Source organism: Ceratotherium simum, chromosome 13 (assembly GCF_057802395.1).
Source record: "Ceratotherium simum simum isolate JZ-2026a chromosome 13, ASM5780239v1, whole genome shotgun sequence".
In the NCBI taxonomy this organism is placed as follows: Eukaryota; Metazoa; Chordata; class Mammalia; order Perissodactyla; family Rhinocerotidae; genus Ceratotherium; species Ceratotherium simum.
Genome location: NC_141912.1, coordinates 23214099 through 23235529, shown reverse-complemented (window position 1 = coordinate 23235529; position 21431 = coordinate 23214099). Strand labels below are relative to the sequence as shown.

Below are 21431 nucleotides of genomic sequence, written 5' to 3'. Positions count from 1 at the left end.
GGGTAACGGAACTGCTCTGTATCCTGATAGTGGTGGTAGTTGCATAAACCTATACATGTGTTAAAATTCATAGAGCTGTTCACAAAAAAAAGTCGAAAAACGGGATCTAAGTAAATTTAAAAAATAACAAAACACCCCCAGTTACTCTTAACACCTTTAGTCGTGGTAATTAAAGCTAGCATGTTTGTCTACGTCATATTTTTGAAACAATCAAGTTGTATCACAAATATACATGCACATTTTATAGAACTCACAACCCCTTGAGAAAACCATATATCCAACTTATCCATTTGTAGTACGTGAAGCATAGTTTTATTATTTTAAATGTTAAGATCTCATAGATGCTTTAATTTTACTTTTATAAGATTCTGTCTATTGTATATAGAATTTATTTGATCTTTAGTATATACAGTGACTCAGCTCCTAACTATAATATTGTTCTTATGAGCAAGTACCAGTATCATCTGCTTCATGAACATTCACTTTATGGTCAGTACTGGAGTATTTTGTGAACAAAGGGCAGGGACTGCCCACGTGAGACACAGGGAACGCATGTGTCATTCTACTCTGGCAGTACAATTAGCTGTAAGTTTATTGGGTAATAAAGAAACTAGTCCTTGGGGCTGGCCTGGTGGCATAGTGGTTAAGTTCATGTGCTCTGCTTCTGGCGGCCCTGGGTTCACAGGTTGGGATCCCGGGCACAGACCTATGCACGGCTCATCAAGCCATGCTGTGGCAGACATCCCACATAAAGTAGAGGAAGACGGGCATGGATGTTAGCCCAGGGCCAATCTTCCTCAGCGAAAAAGAGGAGGATTGGCAACAGGTGTTAGCTCAGCTCTAATCTTCCTCACAAAAAAAAAAAAAAAGAACGATAAGAAACCAGTCTTTGAGATAAGTTTTCATGACAATAATCCTGTAAGGATTAGCCACGATTTCTCATCCACTAAGGGAAGCACGGTATAGTAGGAGAAATAGTGTACATGGAATTTAGGTTCTGGTCCTACCACCACTTATTAGGACCAATTATTTGATTTCTCTGGACTTCATTTGTCTTATCATTAAAACGTGACTGTTTTCACTTTGAAATTCTTCTTCGTTCTTTGATGACATATCTACATGTATCTAATCACTTAATATGTCCTATTGCCGATGTGTTTCCCTCTTTTTAACCTTCTTGTTGATATTATTTAGCTGTCTCAGATCTTCCAAACTTTCCCAGAAAGATTGGCCTAAGGTTATAAAAAATAATTTATTTTGATCAATGCTATTCATTATTCATTCGTTTATCATTTACTGAGGAGCAGTGTGCTAGGAGAATTAGAGATGAAATGATTTTGTCCTCAGAGTTATGGTCTATTGGAAGATAAAAATAATTGTAGTACAGAATGATAAGTGTTATAATAAAAGTATGTTCTAGAGGCAATGGGATATAGGTGCGGGGTCAGAAAATGACTACTGGATGAGACAGTGAAGCTAAGTTTTGAAGTACTGTAGACACTGACCAGCAAAGATGGAAAGATGCTGAGATGAAAGATTGCAGTTTGGTGTAGGGGACTGAGGTGGGTGTACGAGGAGTGCACGGAAGAGGCGAGGGAGCCATACAGTGAACAGCATTGTGTGCCATGCCTCATGGCTTGGATTTTATCCTGAAGGGATGAGGAGCCTGATAAAGGAGTCTAATGAGGAACAGGGACATGATCAGATGTGCACTGGAAAGAGTAGGTTGTGTGTCTGTGTGGTGGGAAGAGAAATGAGAATGTTGATCCTGGAGACCAGTTTGAAAACCATTACAATAATCTAGGAAGGGGGCCAGCCCGGTGGTGCAAGCGGTTAAGTGCGCGCGCTCCGCTGCAGCGGCCCGGGGTTCGCCAGTTCGGATCCCGGGTGCACACCGACGCACTGCTTGGCAAGCCATACTGTGGCGGCATCCCATATAAAGTGGAGGAAAATGGGCACGGATGTTAGCCCAGGGCCAGTCTTCCTCAGCAAAAACAAAAAAAACAAAAAAAAAAAGAGGAGGATGGGCAGATGTTAGCACAGGGCTGATCTCCTCACAAAAAATAAAAAAATAATCTAGGAAGGAATAATGAATGATGGTGGGAATTGAGAAGGGAATTCAAATTGAAGGAATATTAAGGAGGTTGAATTGCAAGGACTTGGAGGATTGGAGGTGGTGGGTACTTATTTACAGGACCCATGATCACTTAGTGTGATGCTGCCATTTAAAGTAATTACAAGCCACACTTCTGCATGTAAGCAGTTGGCAAATGTTGCCCTCAATATCCACAATACCCCTGAGAGGGCAGCATCTAGGTATTGATTTTATTATTTTAGAGAGAGAGACAAAGAAGCATCAAGAAGTTACAGAATTGCGTGAACACCACACATCATGTTTTAGGAAGAGTGGTTTAATACTATCACGGTTCGGAGATGAGATTGAAGGCAGGGAGACCAGTTAGTGAACCATTTTAAGACTAGAAGTAGTAAGAAGACGAGACAAAGTAGTGGCACTGCTTCAAATTGAGGACTACACCAGTGGGAGGACATTAACATGTGTAGGAAGGGAAAAGTTACTGACATCCTTGGCTGGAGTGACATCTTTACTCATGTCTGCAAAATTGACTCCAAGATCATAAATAATGTGAGTCACCTTGGTGCTATAGAAATACACATGCTGACATATGTTTTGTATTTCTCTATCTGACTAAAAATATCTATACAGTCTAGGTAACCAAGTTGTATCTCAAGAAAGTAAAGTTCCCTGTCATAGAAATATTTGTCTACATAACCCGTGGCAGATGAAACAGTGACACATCCTTTTTCTCTGGATCTCCCTTTTCCTGCTCTAACACCATCACAATTACCTTCCTATATTACATTGAAATTGGTGATTTACAGTTTTTCCAAAAAGATTGTGGTTTGGAATTAAATTTGGGAGAGACTCAGCTCTGATCAATAGCACAATTAGACTAGATCTCAGTGTGGGCTATGACTGAGGATGTGTGTACTCTTTTACAATAGGTAGATATTTAATGGTTTTGAATGGAGAGACTTTTTTTTTGGCTTATAAAAAAGAGAAATTTATTTCTCACCATTCTGGAGGCTAGAAGTCCAAGATCAAGTCATCTGCAGAATCAGTGTCTAGCGAGGGCCTGCTTCCCGGTTCATAGATTGCTGTCTTTTCACTATACCCTCACATGGCGGAAGGGGTGGAAAGACTTTTCATACTTCACTCCCACAGTTGGGGAGAGGCCCCTGCAGTGGCCTCCTGGAAAGGCTGAGCTCTGCTCTGGCTGTGTGATGGAGATCTCGGTGGACACTATTGACTAGTGGTGTGACCTCGGACAAGTCGCCTGGCCTCTTTAAGCCTTAGTTTCCTTCTCTATAAAATGAGAGTAATAATGGTAGCTATCTCATTAGAGCATTGGGAAGATAAAATCAACTAGTTCATGTTAAGCACTTAGTGTAATTTCTGTCAAATAATATTTAACCATACATATTTAATTAATATTAAATACAAGAGTATGATATTCCCACCTATTTGTAATAGTCAGTCTTCGTACATCTGACTTCAATTCTAGTCACCATGTGATTATACTTAAAGACAAAGTATAAATACAACCTTCTTTGATTAATAATTCTTCCTTAATTAGGGGCATTAGCCCAAGTATAGCCTTTATTTTGCCATGGGGTAAGTGGAGGGGGATTGGGAAGTGGGAATGCAGAGAAAACAAAAAAATTCTGTCATTGTACTAATCAGACTGTGCGTCTGAGCATAAACTTTCTTACATGGGGATATTCCTATTTCTTAGGTATATTAAGGAAACAAACATCAAAAATGATCCAAATGAACTCAACAATCTTATCAAGAAAAACTCTGATGTGGTAACCTGGACCCCACGACCTGGAGCCACCCTTGATCTGGGTAGGATGCTAAAGGACCCTACAGACAGGTTTGTATTCAATATTTATAGAGAATAAAAATGATTTGTGAATTTTCTCAATTTTATGAGAAAATAAAGGACAGACCTACAGCCTCTTGATAGGTCCCTATATGTAGGAATGTAAGTCTTTGTTGACTAGCATACTGAGCTTGCTATGCAATAAGAGCCACACATCATTTTTTAAAATGGAAATCTTACTATTTAAATAAAATAAACTATTAAGTGTCTTTCAAATCTAGAGGAAGAAAGGCTGAGTTTTTCCCTAAGTTTCTCTTCCTTTATAATAATTACGCAAATGTTTTCCTTGTCTAAGAACCTCGAGGATAAAGGGTGAGGAAGTTTTTCCATTAAGGGCCATTAGTACAGCTCAAAAGTAAGTTGTCTTATGTAAGTAAAAAAGCAATAAGTGTGAGAGTTAGTTTTCATATCAGCATAAACATTACCCAACTGCCCATTTGAGAGAGAATACATTTGAACAAGTAACGATGCACTGGGAGTGCAATTCAAGAAAAGTTTACGTTGATGTCACAGACCTATAATTTCATGAAAACTTGTTTTGAGCCAAATGGAACTGTAAATCCTTCCCCCTTATTTAGAAATGGACTAAGTGTGTGGAGAGCAGTGCACACAGTTACCAAATGCACACCCCTCTCCGGCCTTACCTCTGCAAAGTCTGCATGAATGGTGCACTCGGCTGAATCTGCCCTTTTGCTAACTTCCCATATCAAACTACAGAGGTCCCCAACTTACAATGGTTGGACTTATGACTTTTCGACTTTAGTATGGTACAAAAGTGATAGGCTTTCAGTAGAAACCATGCTTCGAATTTTGAATTTTGATCTTTTCCCAGGCTCTCTCTATGCAGTACCATCCTCTCTCGTGATGCTGGGCAGCGGCAGCGAGCCACAGCTCCCAGTCAGCCCCGCGATCACGAGGGTAAACAACTGATACACTTACCACCATTCTGTGCCTAGACGACCATGCTGTGTTTCACTTTCAGTACAGTATTCAATAAATTACATGAAATATTCAATACCTTATTATAAAATAGGCTTTGCGTTAGATGATTTTGCCCAACTATAGGCTAATATAAGTGTTCTGAGCATGTTTAAGGTGGGCTAGGCTAACCTATGATGTTTGGTAAGTTAGGTGTATTAAATGCATTTTCCACTTGTGATATTTTCAACTTAGAATGGGTTTGTTGGGGATGTAACCCCACTGTAAGTTGAAGAAGATCTGTAGTTATCAAATGTGGTCAGTTCTCCTTCATTAATCTCTCACAAATCCATCACTCATCTCCAGCCTCTTCTGTAGCCTTAATTCAGCTTCTCACAACTTTTCACCCAGATTCTTGGGGTGGCCCTGTCTTGTCTCTGTGCCTCCTCCCCCCCTCCCCTTTGATCCATCTTCCATGCTGGCCTATTTCAATTTGCTGTTCACAATCCACTGGTAGGTCATAAAAATCGACGGTGTTGATCACAACCAGTGTTTTTAAAAATTGAAATAGAATAGAATAAAATAGACATTGCATATAACAAGGGTAGGTATTATTTCAGGAAACTTTTGTTTCACAGATGCCTTTGGGATGTAGACCCCCAGGATCTTGAAGTAAAATGTAATTCTTACTGGGATCATAGGCAAAAAGTTTGATAGCCCCTACTCTACGTTGCTGCCAAAGTAACCTTTTTAAAATGCAAAACTGTTTCTGTTCCTTCCCTGCTTTAAATTCTTTGGGATCTCCCCAGTGTCTCTAGAATAAAAGTGGTTTTCATGCTCCAGATCAAGGGTGTGAGAGGTTTTTAATTATTTCAGGTATTAACAGGGCATTCAAGAGTCTTTGTCATTTGGCATCAGTTTAACTCTTCATCCTGTCTCTCCAGTACTCCAGAGGTATCCTATGATAGTCATTCTCAAACTTTAATGCACATCAGAATAACCTGAGGAACTTGTATAAATGCAGATCCCTAGGCTTTACCCCCAGAGATTCTGATTCAGTAGATCTGAGTTAGAGCCCAGGAATCTGCATTCGTATCATTGTATCACATCAAAGCATTCTGGGTAACAAGAGAGTCAATAGTGTTGGATTCTCATTAGTAAGTCAGAGTGTAAGGGACACAGGGAGACTAAGTGCTTAATTCTGCCTCATGAGGGGAGGAGAGGACAGGAGAGAACAGGAAATGTGGTCAAGGAAAGCTCAATCTGAAATCTTTGACATCTGAGCTAGGTCTTGGAGGTGAGGAGGAGGTTACAAGTAGAGTATTTGAGAGAGAGAGAGAGAGAGAGAGAGAGAGAGAGAGAGAGAGAGAGAGATTGCGATTCCAGTCAGAGGGAATGGCACGTGCTGGAGAAGGGAAGTATAAATAGTATCATGTGTTTGCTGAACGCAGATACTTTGAATTAGTGAATAACTGTATGCCATTCATTCAGAAATGATTTATTGAGCTCCTTCTGTATACCAGGCATCATACTAGGTACAGGGATACAGCTGTGAAAAGGTCCTTCCCTCATGAAGTCATCCATCTACCTGGGTATAGGGTTGGTAAGTAAAGGAGGAGGAAAAGGATGAGACAGGAATGCTGTACTGGGGCTGGGGTTGGAAAGGCCTAGTAAGACAGTCCAAGGAACTTGCCTGTGAGTAAGGAGAGCTTGAGAAAATTATAAAGCAAAGAAGGAACATTACTGTGTGGTGTTTTAAAAAAATCATTTCAGTTTGCAGAGGAGAATGTACTGGGGAAGAGGCTATAGGTAGGACAGCTCTACGGGTAGAGTCAGGGGGGACAGGAGGAGATTATCCAGGAGGAGATTAGTGAGGCTCTAAACTGAGACAGGGGCAAGGAGCTGGAGAAGCAGATTTGAGATATTGTTAGAAGTTAGAGGCTTTAGGATTTGGTAAGTAATTTATTGTAGAAACCAGTGCATCTGTAGCTTTGGGCAAACAATGGACTGAAGGCGTTGTTTTGAGAAATGGGACAGGGAGACTGACCAGTACTTGCCAAATCTTTACTAGACAGGCTATTTCCCTCCTTATATTTCTGTTATCCAGATCACACCCTATCCCATTCCGAGGACTCAAGATTCCATGTTTCACACAATGGTTCCTCTTCACACTGGATGGATATGTCAAAGAACTCAGTTGTCCATATTGCTGACTGGGTTTCAAGATAAAATTGCACCTCTGTCTGTCAGCTGTGGTTTGATTAGTACAGTAAGAAGACCATACATTAGAGACACAAAATTCTGGATATATCTCAAAGATAGGCTAAAGTCATTCATATGTTCAGCAAATATTTCTTGAGCCCCCTCTATGTGCCAGTCATGGTTGCTACTTTGATCAAACTTATATTCTCATAGAGGTGGGTGGGCAGGACAGAAGTGAGCAGACATCCATAAAATCAGTATGACCACATTGTAGTCAACATTTCCATCATTTAGTTATTTGAGCCCAAAGAGTCCAAATCAGTGATTTTCCAACTTTCTTTTTCCAGACATAGACTTTTATCTTCAAATGTGTTTTGATGTGGAAACCCATTGCACAACAATTAACAGGAGCTGCTCCGGTTTAGGTTGGGGTGGGGCCACCCCTCACATGTCCCCTGAGGTACTTCTGTGAGACCCCTGGGAATCATCTGGGCAGTCTTAAAGCTACTCGTCTGGTTGACCATTGACATTTAAGTGCTGACTTTTGTCTTCCCTGCTGGTTGCTTTCTTCTTTCATTGTTCTCTCATCTTTGTGTCTTTAAGCAAGGGCATCATAGAGCCTCCAGAAGGGACTAAAATTTATAAAGATTCCTGGGACTTTGGACCATATTTGAAAACCTTGAATGCTGCTGTAGAAGATGAAATATTTCTTCATTCATCTTGGATAAAAGAATACTACACTTGGGCTGGATTTAAGAATTACAACCTGGTGGTCAGGGTATGCTATTAAGTATTATTTGTCCTTGCTTTCTTGAATTATGGAAATATATGAAAACCCCTTAATATTCTAATTTATTTCTCCATAAGCATTCATTAAGCCCTGAACTGCCTAATTTTTAGAGAGCGGATTTGACAATGTGATAAACAATCCCTTGCTGAAAATTTAGAGAATGTTCTCAAGTCTAGCTCAGTTTCTCTTTTGGAGCATTTTTTCTCCTCCTATCACCACGTATTTGTTGTTGTTTGTTTTTGTGGGTGTTTTGTTTGGCATGGCAGAAACAGCTAATTAAACTGTGGAACTGGAGAGAAAGATCCACCCAAGAGGTGGTGACCTGGAGCAGGGTGACATAGAAGCACATAACACTTACCTGCAGCTGTGGTAAGGACAGAGTTGCACAAACCATGAGGTTTAGCCATGAGATTAAGTTCTAGATTTAGGCTGAAGATCTAAAACTTAAATCAGGGCCGGGCCCATGGCTTAGCAGTTAAGTGCGTGCGCTCCGCTGCTGGTGGCCCGGGTTCAGATCCCGGGCGCACACTGACGCACCGCTTCTCCAGCCATCCTGAGGCCGCGTCCCACATACAGCAACTAGAAGGATGTTCAGCTGTGACATGCAACTATCTACTGGAGCTTTGGGGGAAAAATTAAAAAAAAAAATAGAAATCTGTGTTAAAACTTAAATCAGCCCCAACACCTACACGCAGAGCTCACAAGCCAAGGGTTCAGGTTATAACCTGGTCACCCAACCTGAGGCTGTATCCAAAAACAAATTAAGTACTAACAGGCAGGAGTGCAAGAGTAAGAGGAGGCCACAAATGGACCAGGAGTACCTGCAGAGTCGGTGAGTAACCAGCCACTGATGTGTGTATTTTTTATCTGGCTTATATTTAGTGCCTGAGATTGTGCATGGGGAGCAAAGTTTAGGGAAGGCATCAGGAAATGGACAACATTCACACTCAACCCAAGTTTATCTTTCACCCACTGCACATTAATATCAGGCAACACTTGCCATTCTCAAAAGCAGTGATTCCTAAAAACTTAGGACTTTTTAGGGGGTCAATGCCAGTTTGTGACAAAGTTTCTACTAGCTAATAGTGAAATAAGTTTGAGTATGCATACGAGTGTGATTACAAGGATATCAACCCTCTTTTCTTGGGACGAATTGTCATTATCCCAAGATTAGGTCACTTCTATTTTTTAGGTTTTAAAGCATTCTTCGTTTAATGAAATAAAAGGATAGCAGATATAAGAATATTTTTTTTAAGTACTCACTTGGCAAAGGAAAATGTTGGTTATCTCTATTAGCTCCCAAATATTTTTTAGGAAATTGTCTTTAAAATCCAAAAACCTGGGAAACTTGGTCTAAAATATATGTTCAGTTGGACAATTAGTATGAAAAAGAGAATTTTTTTTAAAAGATTTTATTTATTTATTTATTTCCCCTTAAAGCCCCAGTAGATAGTTGTATGTCATAACTGCACATCCTTCTAGTTGCTGTATGTGGGACGCGGCCTCAGCATGGCCAGAGAAGCGAAGCATCAGTGCATGCCCGGGATCCGAACCCGGGCCGCCAGCAGCGGACTGCGAGCACCCAACCGCTAAGCCACGGGGCCGGCCCGAAAAAGAGAATTTTTAATGATACTATTTATGTTTAGCTGCTATATGATGATGAGAAACATTTCACATTTTATTTATTAGCCTTCAAACTTATGGTGGTATTTGATATCTCATTACTAGTAGTACTTAAGATAAAAATAACCTTCTCTGTAAATTTGATTGAAGTTAGTGATATGAAGCAGTCTTGCTAGTGTAGAAGACTAGGATTTGAATGTTATTAGTTCAGGAGAGAGGAGACAGAGAGAGAGAAATTGAGGAAAGAGGGAGAAAGAGGAGAGGAGAGACATTTTGTATTAACTCCAATTCATTGCTATTATTTAAGGATATACCCACTCTATAATTTTTTAAAGATCTTACCACCAGATTAATATGCCTCTTCCCTTTACCTTGTTGTCATTTGCACAGATGATTGAGACAGATGAAGACTTCAGCCCTTTTCCCGGAGGATATGACTATTTGGTTGACTTTCTAGATTTATCCTTTCCAAAAGAAAGACCAAGCCGGGAACATCCCTATGAGGAAGTAAGCAGCCACACTAGTGAAAGTGCTCCCTTCTTCCTTCCTTTCTTTCTTTTTCAATAACCTTTGTATACTAGAATTCTGTAACTAGAGTTACAGAAAAGTTGCAGGGAGAGTACAGAGTATTGCGAATATCTTACTTTACTATGGTACATTTGTCACAACTAATGAGACAATATTGAAATAATATTATTAACTAATGGCCAGACTTGCTTCTTTTTGAGTCATTTGCAAAGATTGGCTTCTCTACCTGCTAACTTCCAGACAGCTGCCCGCCTACACTGTTATTAGACTTGCAAGCGTTGAACTCTGCCCCCCTTTCTCTTTTCTCCAATGGCGTCTCCTTCCCCAAGGGAACCTAGAAGGTTGCTCTGTAACGGGGGTTAAGTCAAAATAAACCAACACATGTTTCGTTGAGCTCCAATTTTGAGCAAATGCCTCACCTGTGGCAGCATGATGTGAAGGAAAGCGCTGTGGCTTCAGAGGCAGCCTCAAGATTGGGACTAGTGTCCCACCCCTGCTGCTGATGAAGCTTTGAGCAAGTTATTTCACCTGTCTGAACCTTGGTTTTTTTTCCCTTCATAGGGTTTATCTCCACCTTACCAGTTTTTTTGGTGTCAAATGACATAATATATATGAGCCTGCATTGTAATTTTAAATTCTACACGAATGTAATAATCGTTAAATAAATTAGGAGGCTATATCGTCTGCCCTGAAGCTTATTACATCTTCCATATAAATGTTTGATACCTTAATTGTAGAGGTTTAAATGTACTTTCGTATAATGGATGTGTTCTTAAACTACATTTTAATAATTTGACTTGTATTTTTATATTTAGTCAAGTACTTGCTATGGAAGAGAATCTTATGCTGAAACTTCAGTGAAATGAATAATCCGCTGCCTGCTTGATGGGTCTTAAAAAACTGGTTTTTCACAGATAGGAAAACCCTATGTGAAGCACCCATTTTAAGCAAAATGAATCTGTTAAATTTGTTGCTTTATTTGCCAAACACTATATAGCTTGCTGTGTGCCAAGCACAGCTTTAAGCGCTTTATAAATATTAATTCATTTAATCCAACAACAACCGTATGAACAGATAATACTATAGTCCTCATTTAGAGATGAGGAAAATGACATAATGAGAGGTTAAATAAACTTGTTCAAGGTCGTACAGCTAGAAAGGGTGTGACCACAAGTGTCTAGCTTGAAAGTCTGTGCATTTAGCCACTGTGCTGCTTCTCAAATCTGAACTGACAAACCTATAAATTAAAGTGTCTGTTAGCCTTAAAGGAGATTCATCATTGGAATTTTTTAAATAAGTTCATTTAAAATATTTAATTGAGAATAGAGTCACTTTTTGAAAAAAATAATCAAGCATTTTTTAGACTTGGTCAGGGCCAAGCTGCAAAGGGCTTTTAAAAAATTATTATTATTGAATAAATTTGATATGTAACATTGTGTAAGTTTAAGGTATACAATGTGTTACTTTGAGACATTTATACATTGTAATATGATTGCTGATGTAGCGATATTTATCACATTACGTAATTACTAGTACAATGCCATTGTCTATATTCATTATACTGTGCATTAGATCTTTATGGCTTATTCACTATTCGTTACAAGTTTGTACCCTTAAACACCATCACTCTTATCCCCTGGCAACCACCATTTTACTCTCTATTTTTTACAAGTTTAACTTCTTTAGATCCACATATAAGTGATATCATGTAGTAGTTGTCTTTCTCTGTCTGACTTATCTTGTTTAGCATAATGTGTCAAGGTCTATCCATGTTGTTGCAAATGGGAGGATATCTTCCTTTCTCATGGCTAAATAATATTCCATTGTGTATATGTACCACATCTTTTTTATCCATTTGTCTGTTGATGGGCATTTGGGTTGTTTCCATAACTTGGCTATAGTGAACAAGGCTGCTATAAACATAGGAGTGCGTATATCTTGTCAAAATCCTGTTTTCATTTCCTTTGTGTATATACCAGGAGTGGAATTGCTGGATCATATGGTAGAACTATTTTTAATTTTTTGAGGAACCTCCATATTGTTTTTCATAGTGGATGGACCAATTTACATTCCCACACCAACAATGTATACGGGTTCCCTGTTCACCACATCCTCTCCAGCACCTGTTGTCTCTTGTCTTCTTGATGATGGTCATTCTAACAGATGTGAGGTGATATCTCATTGTGGTTTTGATTTGCATTTCCCTGATGATTAGTGATGCTGAGCATCTTTTCATGTGTTTTTTGGCCATTTTCATGTACTCTTTGGAGAAATGTCTATTCAGTTCTTCTGCCCATTTTTTAATTATATATTTTTTGTTATTGAGTTGACTGAGTTTTTAATATATTTTAGATATTATCCCCTTATCCGATATATGGTTTGAAAAAGTATTCTCCCATTCTGTAGGTTATCTTTGCATTTTGTTAATTGTTCCTTTTGCTGTACAGAAGCTTTTGAGTTTGATATGGTCCCATTTGTTGATTTTTTTCTTTTGTTGTTTATATTTTTGGTGTCATGCCCCAAAAATTATTGTCAAGGACAATATTAATGAGCTTCTTCCCTACATTTTCTTCTAGGAGTTCTATGGTATCAGGTTTTATGTTTAAGTCTTTGATTCATTTCAAGTTAATTTTTGTGAGTGATGTGAGACAGGGATCCAATTTCACTGTTCAGCATGTGTTTCTCCAGTTCTCCCAGCACCATTTGTTGAAGAGACTGTCCTTTCCGCATTGGATATTCTTGGCTCCCTTGTCAAATATTAGTTGACCATATACGCCAAAGTTTACTTCTGTGGGCTCTTTATTCTGCTCCGTTGGTTGATATGTCTATTTTTGTGCTAGTATCACGCTGTTTTTATTACTGTGGCTTTGTAGTATAGTTTGAAATCTATACCTGTGGATTTGTTCTTTTTTTTCTCAGGATTGTCTTGGCTATTTGGGGTCTTTTGTGTTTCCACACACATTTCAGGATTGTTTCTTCTATTTCTGTGAAGAATGCCTTTGGTATTTTGATAGGAATTGCATTGAATGTGTAGATGGCTTTGGGTAGTATGGCTACTTTAACAATATTAATTCTTCCAATCCATGAACATGAGATGTCTTTCCATTTGTTTGTGTCTCATTTGATTTCTTTCAGCAAAGTTTTGTAGGTTTCATTGTACAGATCTTTCCCTTCCTTGGTTAAATTTATTGCTGACTATTTTATTGTTTTTGATGCTATTGTGAATGAAATGGCTGTCTTTATTTCTTTTTCAGATACTTCATCATTAGTGTAAAAAAATGCAATTGATTTCTGTATGTTGATTTTGTATCCTGCCACTTTACTAAAATTGTTGATTAATTACAACAGGTTTTTGAAAAGAGGTCACTTTTTCATGGCTTTTCATATGCATCTGTTGGATAAAGCAACCAACAGCTCTGTTGCAGGTTTAAATACACCATAGGGTAAATCATCATGCCTGCCATGTACACAGTGGTCTGTAATGTGGCTCTCAGTGCTTCTATCTCCCAGAATTTTAGTGAGATTTCTACGTGCTGAGGTTTGCTTAAAGAGATTATGCCTATGCTTGGAAGAGCTCCTTTTCTTACTACCTATTAATAAGCGCTCTCATATTCCCTTTTTTGGGGGGAGGCATTAATTGCCTTTCAAACTCATAAGTATATTTTCTATCACACCAACTCTCCATCTTCCTAGATGCGTGGCTTCTGTAGCTCTCCATCTGGATAGCTATCCAGATCCTGCTCCGATCTGGATAGGCTCCTCTCTAGTTCTGCTGCAAATCTGTCACTTAACCACTTCCGGACTCCACCCATGTCTTCACTTTCTTTGCTTTACTCCTTTGTGGGACTTTCCGCTTAAGTAACTGCTGAAGAAAGAGTGCATGGGAGCTAAACTTGAAGTAATTTCCTGCCTCCCGTTGTGTGATAGTTTGGCTGAGCACATAATGCTGGGTGGCAAATCATTTTCCATGGACACCTGAAGGCATTGCTTCTTTGGCTTCTAGCTGCATGCAATATTGCTTACCCCAGGCTGATCTTTCTTCCTTTGTAGGTGACTTTTAAGAATCAAAGGATTAATCTACAATTAGCAAAAAAACAAAAAGACCTTTTCAATCTGATTTAGGGCTTTCTGTATACGTGTAGGATTTGTTACCCAGCAGGCTTTACTTGAAGGCAGGGGTTACATGTTTAAATGCTCACAGACTGGCCCAAGGCAGATCTTGTAAATATGTGGAGCTGAGTGGGGACTGTGTCAAGTGGAAAGCTAATGCCAGATCAAAAGGCGGCAGCCCCTACTGAGCTCCAGCTGATCTGGATTTTCCAAATAACTTGGAAATCTGGATTTTCATGAGAAATGCCCAAATCTATAAATGTGGAAAGCTAGTTCAGTTTTTTGAAAGGGACTGTAGGCTATATGAAACAAGAGCTAGGTTGTATTTGGTCAGGCAGTCATCAGTTTGTTTAAGTTATGAAGGTGAAGAGCCAGCTATTAGTCTGGGGGACCCCTAAATACCCAAATGTGGAGGTCCTTGCTCTGAGCATCACAAATACACTACCTGCCCTCATTCTCCCCTCAAAATCGATTCCATTTATTCAGAGAATTGTCTGAATGTATTTGGCCTGGGATCCATGCATAAGCGGAGGGAAGGGATCAGCTGTTTCATGTACATAGTTTTGTGCCGTGTCCCTACTGTCATCCATGGTACCTACCTCTACTCCTTCCACATCTGAATACCCCTCCACATGCTCTCTGGGATTCTGCAGCCTCTGCCCTGTTCTTCAGACGCCACTCATCTGCCTGCTTTCTCGATTCACGTCAGTTAGTTGAAATCTCCTGCCTGTCAACAACTCACTTCATTTCTTCTTTACTGTGGCAGTTTACAGCCATATAATTGCTTTGTCAACATTTCAGTTGGATCTGGAAGTGTACAGAAGACAAGTTATGCATGTGATCTGTCTATCGTTTTGAACTAGAAGTCCTTTCTCCAGTGACACTACCCGTGCTTTCTTCACTTTCTGACTATTCTACATTCTTTCAGGGTCTCTCTTTCTCCAGCCGTCACTTAAATTTCTTGTTTCTCTCTAGGGTTCTGTGCTCAACCCACTCTTCTTCTCAAGCCTCTTACTGGGTGAACTCATCTGTTAGCATCACTTGTCTGCTAATGACTCTAAAAGTCCACATATCCTGCCTGGACTTCGCCCGGCCCCCTCAAGCACTAAGGTTCGGATTCTTTATAGTCAATTGCCTGCGAGATATCATCACTAGGATTTACAAATTCTTGGTACCTCTTTTTCAACCTGTTCAAAATTCAACTCACCCTCCTCATCTAAGCTCTTGATCCTTTTCTATCTTTTTTCTTTTTTTTTTTTAATTTTTTTTTGTGAGGAAGATCAGCCCTGAGCTAACATCCATGCCAATCCTCCTCTTTTTGCTGAGGAAGACCAGCCCCGAGCCAACACCTATAGCCAATCCTCCTCCTTTTCCCCCCCGCCCCAAGCCCCAGTAGACAGTTGCACGTCACAGCTGCACATCCTTCTAGTTGCTGTATGTGGGACACGGCCTCAGCATGACCGGACAAGCGGGGCGTCGGCGCGCGCCCAGGATCCGAACCCGGGCCGCCAGCAGTGGAGCGCGTGCACTTAACCGCTAAGCCACGGGGCCGGCCCAATCCTTTTCTATCTTAATTGTGGGAAACATCAGCCCCCTAGTGAGCCAAGCTAGAAACAGGGGAGTAATCTTTGATTCTTCCCTTTTTCCTCATCTCCAAATCTAATCAATCACCAAGACCTTCCCATTTTACACCCTAAATATTTCTTAAATCTGTCCTCAATTCTTCCATGTGCTCCTCTCCAGATTGAAAGGTCAGAAAGGCCATCTCCCCTCCACTGTGAGGAACTAGGTCCCAATACTGCATCTTAGCTGGGCAGTCCTCAACCTGACCAACTGTGCAATCATGTTTCTAAATCTCTATTGGCAAAAGGACAGATCCTCTGACCTGTGTTTGTAATCTTAGCTCACGGTGGATACAATCATTTTGTAGGAATGGTGTGGGAAAGAGAAATAAATCCAAAATGCCAATCTTCTAATTATTCTGTGTCACTTAATAGCCTGTCATTTATGACAATCTGCCTCTACTGGCATTAGCATGATATTTCCCAGGAAAAAAATGATTCCAAATACTGAAAAAGTTCCTGGTAAACTTTAACACTGATACTGATCAAGTGTTAAAACCATGTCTAGTCTTAGGATACCTTCCCTTCCTGCTATGTCTTGCTCTTTTTTAAAATTTTCTTTTTTTTTTTTCCCTCACAACAGTCCTGTAATACAGGAAACTGAGGCTTAGCAAGGTTAAGGTCACGTAATTAGTCAGTGCTGGGCTGAGACAAAACCATCTCTGCTTGCCTTCTAATTCTCTGCTCCTTTGACTATTTATATATTTTAACAGCTTCCATGTCAGGAATTGGGATTCTTTAAAGGTAAGGGCCTGGAACACCTAATCAAGATATTCTTGCTCTATGGCAGGCTTGAAACACACAGATTGCTGCAAACTTGCAGTCTCCGCTTTGCCTCTGAATGTTCAGGTAGGAGACTAGAACACTCTACTTTCAGAATAATGGGGTAGCACACATTTATTGAAAGCTTACTATGTGCCAGGCTTGTTTTAATTATTTTATATACATCGACTCAGTTAATCCTCGCAATAGTCCTTTGAGGAACGTTCTATTATCTTCATTTTATAGATGAGGAAACTGAGGTACAGAACAGTTGACAGTTTCTCACCGCTAGAAGCTGGATTTGAACCCAGCAATCTGACTCTGTCTGTGCGCTCAGCACCTACGCTCCCCTAGCTCCTGATATGCTGTTTTCCTTCCCTCGATTTCTGCTGCACTCCTGGTCCCTTCTTTCCCCCTCAGCCTGTGATATCTACTCCAGTAGACTTTTCTCCTCGACTCCCCAAGCCCCTGCCATCATAGGTAGCTGCTTTTCCCAGGGACGTGAGGGGTTGGTGCTCTGTGCTGGCTGGGTCGGCCCCTGCTAATTGTTCCATATCTATTTCAGATTCGGAGCCGTGTTGATGTCATCAGATATGTGGTGAAGAATGGTCTACTCTGGGATGACTTGTATATAGGATTCCAAACCCGGCTTCAGCGGGATCCTGACATATACCATCATCTGTAAGTCTGGAAATGCCTGTCATATGCTAGGCCACTGCAGAGGATGCTGTGGATTTTTAAGCAGAGTCACTGACTAACTATGCCCCCATATTCTGACGGATATGTGAGATTCCACTATTAGAGCTTCACTCCTTTGTTAACCTGTTAAAAAGCAAATCTGGTTAGGAAAGTAACATTTTAAAGAGTCATCATTTATACATTCATACAAATGTGTTTTAATCCCTTCTGGAAGTGGTTTTTGGTATAAGAAAGGGAAGAACATTATGAGAGAGAAAGGGTGTATTTGCTAAGACAACAATGAGGAAAGGGTGTTTTTATGGCAAAGATGTGGTCATTGAAGACAATCATTTTCCATGTCACACTTTTGCCTGTGCCCAACTCTGAGCATGAATTTAGTGGACTAGTTGGTTAAGTGGAATGGCCCACTGAGTTTCTGCCTGCCCACACTTCAAAACCATGTAATTCTCTCACTGGAAAACTGTATGTCTTTAAGATTATATTTGGAATATTTGAGTTAAAGTGTCAGTGTCAGCAAGGCCCATTTGCCATCTTTATATTTGCAAAATCATTAGCAAGAGGAAGAGTACTTTATTATCTTTACCACTGACCCTTTAAAAAATACGGGAATTTAATTTTAAATAAGCAAAACCTACTATCTAGCTTCTGCTTTGAGCTTGCAAACACAGGCATGTTTTAATTTTTTTTTCACTTATTTCCTTTTGAATGCTTTTCAGTTATAAAAATAATTTAAAGAATGTAGAAGTACATAAAATTAAAAGTGAATAAGCCTGCCGCACCCAGCCCACAAAACCTTATCTGTTTCCTGCCTCTCCCTCCACCCACTCTCCGGGGTAACTCTTGATAACAGCTCAGTGTGTGTCATCCCAGACCTATTTCTGGGCATATAACATTTCTCAAATGTATTTGTTTTCAATAAAACATCCCATATAGTTGGGAGGGAAGGTTGTTATTGCTGTAGTTTTTTTAATGTAATCCTAGTACATATGTTCTGTAACTTAACACTTTTTACTCACCAATCTTTGGTATCCCTTGTGTTGGGACACACATATCAACCTCAAACATTTTAACTGTTATAAAACACTCTAAGTTTTGTTCATTTTCAACAGAGCATGTACCTGACTTCTTGTTCTCGGAAAAAAAGGAATATAGCAATTTGGGGGGGAGATTTGAGTGGTTACTTTTCTTAAAAAAAATAATTCCATCTTGGAAACTTCTAGGATATTGATGCTAAAGTCTATTTTGTTATGTTGTTTTGATAACAAAGATAGTAAATATAAGAGGATCCCATAATGAATCTTGGGAAGTAGTCACAGCCCAATTTATCTTTGTTGCTCTTAAAATGGGATTTATGAGTTTACTAAATATTTTTCTGGATATAAAAATAAAACATATCTACTGTAGAAAATTTGAAAAAACATTTTAAAATACAAAAAAGAGTTAAAACCACAAATAATCCCACCACTCAGAGAGAGCTATTTATATTCTGGTGTCTAGTTAATCTTTCTTTTCCTGTTTACAAGCACACACACGTGCACTTTTTATAAAAATAGGATAATACTGTACATACTTTTGTGCCTTCATGTTTACTGAACAATCTTTGATCTACCTGTAAGTTGTTTCTAACTTTTCATTATTTGAAGCAATGATTTGGCAAATAAATAGATAGGTATGTCTCGCATACTTTCATAGTGATTTCCTTAGAATATATTGCTAGGAGTGGAGCTGCTGGATCCAATGCACACGCAGTGTGTAGGCTTTTGATGGACTCTGCCAAACTGTTCTTCAGGAAGCCAGCTGACCTTCCCAGAAATAATGTAGGAAAGGACCCATTTATCTGCACCCTCACCAATACCAGGTCCTAATGCTTTTGTGTACAGAATATAAATCTATATTTTCACATGTGAGAATTCCTTAAAGCAAGGCACATCACAGTAAAATAAAAATAAGACACAGTTGTCATGTTTTAAGAGCCTGCATTCAACACGTTGAAAATGCTAACGGACAGCCGAAATAATACAAAAACGCTGTCTCTTAGGGAGAGCTGAGGACCAGGTACCGAAAAGATCCTGGCAACACAACAGTTATGGAAGTTTCCAAAACATATTTCTCTGCTTTTTCTCTTTTACAGGTTTTGGAACCATTTTCAAATAAAACTCCCCCTAACGCCACCCAACTGGAAGACCTTCCTGATACACTGTGAATAGAGCGGACCTGACATTTCCCAGGTAAGGCATCCTATAGATCTAGGAGATGCCCTTATCATACATCCCATCACACTCTCTTTGGCATCTAAATTAAGCAGGCACCATGCCTGTCAGAAAACCTGACTTTCGGAGGAAGGAGAGGAGCTAACATACAAGAAGAACAGTCAAGTTTAAAAATAAATAAATAAAGTGAGTAGCGAATGCATCCAGCCCCGAGTCGATAGACTCTTTGGTCTGGTTGAGGTGAACATACAGCCAATTAATAAATGAGACAAAAATTATTTCAGGTGGTCAGTGAGTGTTCAGAGCTAAATCCTGAACACATTAAGAAAAGTAGCAACAAAAAACAAAGAGAGAAAAACCAAAAACAGGGTAAGATGGAAAACATCATCTCTCCATTTCCAATAGACCCCTATCTTTTTCAGGCTGATGGAGATCAGCTTGTCTGGCACAAATCAGATTTGACATTCCTTCCTACCTCTTGGGATGTGATTTTATTAACTGGATTACAAAACCTATTTTGGCATACTTATTATTGGAAAGATCACATAATATTACTACAAAGATAGTAAATTTCTTGATTTATGCATTTATTTATATATTCATTTATTTATTTTACAAACAGCCATCCCATCACATTGTACTGTAATAATCTGTTGTCTCTTCCAGTCAGTAGACTCTGAATTTCTTAAAAGTAGACACTCTTGCCCGTGTATCCCTAATGCTTAGCATAGTGTCCAGTGCACACACGATTTTATTCACAATATGCCTTCAAGGAAGGAAGGAACAAGCGAATTTCTCTCTCCCACTGTCAGTGTGACTTGCCTCCTAAAGTAGGCTTCAGTGTCCTTACCAGTAAAACTAAGAATCTAAATAGAACATTCTTTTCAGTTATAAAGTTCTTTGTTCCATACTCTATTCTAGCACAAGGCATTGAGCTAGATCTTCTAAGTTATGATTATAGGCTAGAAGGGATGCTAAGGGTATTTATATACAACTAGATTATAAGGCAGCCTTAATAAGCACTATATTTGTTGTACAAACTAAGCTTTGGGAATACTGAGGAGAGAGAGATTACATCTGACTTTTTGAAATGACCAGGAAGAGTATTATGGAAAATGTAGTGTTTCGGTGGGGGATGTGGGAGAAGGTGGTTTTGGGAGAGTGTCCTGAAGATGGAGTAAGGTTTTTAATAAGCTGAAATGGAGGGGAGGGATGGTGGAAAGAATATTCTAGACAGGAAGAGTGGGGTGAAGGTAACAGGTAGAAAAATGCAAGGTGAATTAGAGCATTGGCAGGTCCTCCTGGTGTGACAGAGAAGTAAGGGAGAGCAGGAAAGAGGCTGTAGTGGAGAATAGAGAGTTGAGAGGGCTCAATGGAGATGCTGAGCAGGTTCACTCATTGTAAAAAAGCAGAAGGCATGAAAGGTAAGGAGGCAGCAGATTGAGAAAACACTGAGTTCCAGGTCTTGGAGATGGAGCAGTTCTGAAAGAAGATGGGTTAAAGGTGCTTCTATAAAATTGAGTGAATGAAATGGAGCAGAAATGAAAGTAATAGGACTCAGGAGGTCAATACGTGCATTTTGGAGTTGCCTTATCAATAAGCCAATAAAGTATTGTGGTCAACACCTCTGACTTGGAATCTGACTTCTTGAGTTAACATCTTGGTTCTGTCAACTACCATGTGACCTTGGGCAAATCACTGAACCTCCCCGTGTCTCAGATTTTCATCTGTAAAGTGAATATAATAATAGCATCTACCTCACAGAGTTAGTTGTGTAATATGTGTAAGGCACGTCTAGAAGAGTGAGTGGCACAGGGTAGGTGAACAATAAATGTTAACTATATCAACCTGATGAAATAAACAGGAGAGTCATATAACCTACAGTCAGTCATTTGAATTCATTTTACAGTCAATTTACAGTCATTTTACAGTCAATCATGTTACAGTCAATTTACAGTCATTTTACAGTCAATCATTTTATAGTCAGTTTACAGTCATTTTA

General features: G+C 39.5%; 1 protein-coding gene across 3 annotated transcripts in view; it reads left to right on the top strand.

Annotated features, from left to right (window-relative positions):
- LOC101401067 (cytidine monophosphate-N-acetylneuraminic acid hydroxylase) overlaps window positions 1-21431 on the top strand; it is a 106287-nt gene that overhangs the window by 83291 nt on the left and 1565 nt on the right. The window contains exons 10-14 of one of the 3 annotated variants that reach the window (XR_015553998.1): window positions 3816-3956; window positions 7689-7863; window positions 9889-10005; window positions 16549-16607; window positions 17086-17169. Coding sequence is in view for 2 of the 3 variants with exons in the window: in XM_087438106.1 (XP_087294232.1) it covers window positions 3816-3956; window positions 7689-7863; window positions 9889-10005; window positions 17086-17201; window positions 19351-19426 (625 nt within the window). In the remaining variant the exon portion in view is untranslated. The other 2 variants (XM_087438106.1, XM_087438107.1) reach the window with 2 other exon arrangements.